Source organism: Haliotis cracherodii, unplaced genomic scaffold (assembly GCF_022045235.1).
Source record: "Haliotis cracherodii isolate W230 unplaced genomic scaffold, xgHalCrac1.p SCAF_9, whole genome shotgun sequence".
NCBI classification, from domain to species: domain Eukaryota; kingdom Metazoa; phylum Mollusca; class Gastropoda; order Lepetellida; family Haliotidae; genus Haliotis; species Haliotis cracherodii.
In genome coordinates, this window is record NW_027266343.1 from 6,553,402 (window position 1) to 6,557,095 (window position 3,694).

Sequence of the window (3,694 nt, forward strand, 5' to 3'; positions counted from 1 at the left end):
AAGAAGATCGGTTCGGGGGCGGCAGCGTTATGGTATGGGGTGGGATTACAGCAAGACAGAGGACCCGTTTGACAGTGGTAGAGAGGACCCGTTTGATAGTGGTAGAGGGAAATCTCAATGAATAGCGCTACCGCGACGAGATCATGGGCCCTGTTGTTCTACCGTTTTTGCGTCGTCATGGCCATGGCATTATCTTTCAACATGACCACGCCCGGCCTCATATTGCTCGACTTGTTCAGAATTCTCTTCAACAAAACAACGTGAATGTGTTCCACAGACACTCCAGGAACTTCGAAACATGCTCCAGCAGATATAGACAGATATCCTACAGGACTTTGTGCGACGCCTGGTCCATTCCATGAAACGAAGATGTGGACACACACGCTATTGATTTGTAAATTGGCATTTTGGCATGTTCATTTTTTTCTGAAGTCAGTATGGCAAATTAAACCATTTAGACACTTACAGGGGCCTTTTATATGTTACAAACCGAAATTGTTTCAGATTTGGTAAAAAACATTACTTTGCATTAAATCTTATTCCATGTCACAGGAACTTTTGTTGTTCAGTATACATAAGTGGATGTCTTCCCTTCGCACGACTGTCATTGCCATTATGTGTTTTATCAGACTCACCGTAGGCCGAACTATTTCACTGATCGATAACTGATGTGAGTGCGCCACCTTGATTGAAATGATGGAACGTTAGATCTCGGGGTGGTAATTTGAACAGCGTCATGACGTCGGCACATTTTGAAGTAACACTGACGTATGATAAAAAGTGCACTTTTTGGCAGGATAAAATAATGTCGGCTCTTTGAACTTTTAGGGGAGCATCTAAGAAGTGACAGTAGAACACTGTTAGGTTCTTCCTGTTGAGTCTCGAAATCGACGTAACTATATGAATTCTCACAATCAAGTGTACTCTCCAATCTTTCGTGAGCGTATCTAAATTCTAATCAAATCACATTTTAAACGTGTAAGAATTCTAAATGTGTTTAGATTATGAACATGTTTGAATTTAAAAATGTTTACTTTCATTGTTTCTATCTCGTGAGATTTGAGGTCATTTCAAGTGTTAAGATTATTAACGTTTGACATAAGAACGCAAAACCTGTGTATCATTTAAGTTTAAAACACAGCCCTAAACAAGGTTATAGCTAAACATGTATATCGCGTTTTTAATATATAAACATATGTTCACAGTTCAGCTTTAGTCATATGTTGTATCTTTGGCACAGGCAGCCACCGAAATGTGTTTCCTTGGAAACCGATATTGATATTTGATATTCTACACAGCCCCCCCAGCCCCCCCCCCCCCCCCCCCCCCCCTCAGGCACCTTCGCTTGTACAAAATACATTTTCTGACATCTTTGTTTCAGCAATCACAGCTCGCTTTGTTTTCTATCAAAAGGACCTGACACACGCCACATGTCTTCTGTGCGTTGTTTGCTGGAGGGACATCGTATTACCGAGGTTCATGTTGAAAAGGCCTTCATCGTCAGACCATTCTGTTGACAGTGAGGTGCTTTCAGCCATACCCATATGAAAACACAAGGACTGTATTTATTAAACCCTCCAGAAACTGACTTGTGTGCCTTCTGTTTAAATGATCGGTCAACTGTGTATAATACTGACACGACACTGAACACGAGGTTCAAGCAGGTTCTATTATCCAATTGATTACAGCCACGGAAGACGAAATGCCCGGACGAGGCTCTTGAAGATCTGTATACACAATGGCTCTATATAACTAATGGCTATATACTTCACGGTGACGTCACCCCCGTCCTGGTGCGAGTTTCTTCCAATAGGACAAGCGACTGATGCTCTCTTTATGAAGACGTAGTGAAACATGATTTATCCGTTGGATCCTTCGGACCGCGTTTTGTGAGAACGTAAAGAAAGAGTATCAGAAGCTGTTCGTTTTGGCCTTATCCGCCACCACAGTCCGGATCGAGCAGTGCGTCTACACATGGCCAAAGGAGGAGAATACTGACCTGGTTAAATACGTGCAAGGTGGTCATTTGGCTGTCATTGATGAATGCAGGTGGGGTTGCGTATAAGAGAAACTATAGGCTTATAGAGGACAGAGTTAACAATTTACCACGATGGCCAACAATACCGATGGAGATGCAGCCTTGTTCACCCCCACAGAGATAGTTGGCATAGCAACAGTAACAGGTGTCATCGCTGTCCTTACAACGGGAGGTAATCTTCTTGTCATCCTGGCCTTTGTCACTAACAGTTCCTTGAGGAGGTTCTCCGACTATTTCATCCTGAACCTGGCCGTCGCGGACCTTTTGATTGGTTGTGTCTGCATCCCGCCCTATATTCCCTACCTGCTGACAGGAGTATGGGAACCCGGTAGGGCCTTCTGCAAGATCTGGCTCGTATTGGACTACATCGCTCCTGCGGGATCTGCCCTTAATATGTGTGTCATCAGCATCGACCGATATTTACAGGTGGCTTTTCCTCTACGATACAGAGCAAAACAGAGTAGGAATCTTTTGTTTGTGATGATTCTTCCCCCGTGGGTGGTAGCTGGGTTAGTGTACGTCCCTGCCATTGTTTTCTGGGAGATGTGGATCAACAAAGATGTTATTCCAATCAAGCAATGCATGGTGCCCTACTTCTATAACATGGAATACGCTGTGTTTGGATCCATGATGGAATTTACTATTCCCTTTGTTGTTGTTGGTACATTCAACATACTGATTGTCCTACGCCTGAGGAAACAGACCCGTTCTTTTGCCGGTAGGAACAGGATTGCACCGATTGCCCATTCCTCCGCATCCGGGTCGATGTCTACCGGAAACAATCAGCAGATGCGCGCAGCTCGTGCGCAGACAGTGTCCCGCGATCAGAAGGCGGCGCGCTCTCTGTTCATCCTAGTGCTTGTGTTTGGCGTCTGCTGGCTTCCCTTTGAAATCCTGGCTCTCGTGAAGAGTGTCTGTGGGGACTGTGTGGATCCTGTGTTGTATGAGGTTAGTTTCTGGATCCTGTGGCTCAACTCCACCGTCAACCCCGCCCTCTACCCCCTTCTCCACCGGCGCTTCAGGAGCGCTTTCATCCAGCTCCTCCGGTGCAGCAAGGTCCCGACCAGACACGAGGGAACGACACACACCGCGGCTTGACCCACAGATGGATACAATGGCTTTGCTAGATGTCAGTTTGCAGCGGGCACTGAGCCAGCATCCCAATGAAGTACGGTGTTAATAATGACATAATTAACAATAATTTAGAAAGATATATGATTAGTCAAACGAGATTTTCATGTGTGACGATTGCCTTCATACTATCTTTTTTAACATATCGCGAGTTGAAATAACATTTGTAGCACCTTTGTCTTTTGCCTTCATATCTTGTTTTTATCTCGAAACTTTTTCTCCTACCCATGTACCACCTTTGTCTCGAACCTTTTGACCACCTTTGTCTCAAACCTTTATATCACGTTTGTCTCATACATTTGTTCCAACTTTGTCTTGAACCTTTATATCACGTTTGTCTTATACATTTGGACCACCTTTGTCTCCAACCTATTTTGCAACCTCTGTCTCGTATCTTTATAGGCCATAATCTCGAACCTTTATAGCATCTTCGTTTCGAACTTTTATTGCACCTTCGTTTCGAACCTTTATATCAACTTTGTCTCATACAAGGTTGTACCACCTTTGTCTCCATCCTTTTTTAAA

General features: G+C 44.1%; 1 protein-coding gene across 1 annotated transcript; it reads left to right on the forward strand.

Moving 5' to 3' along the window:
- The first annotated feature begins 2,110 nt into the window (after nucleotides 1–2,110).
- Nucleotides 2,111–3,136, forward strand: LOC139453069 (histamine H3 receptor-like). The gene has a single exon (XM_071234692.1). It carries the CDS (start codon nucleotides 2,111–2,113, stop codon nucleotides 3,134–3,136), a length of 1,026 nt encoding a protein of 341 aa, XP_071090793.1.
- Nucleotides 3,137–3,694: the final 558 nt, after the last annotated feature.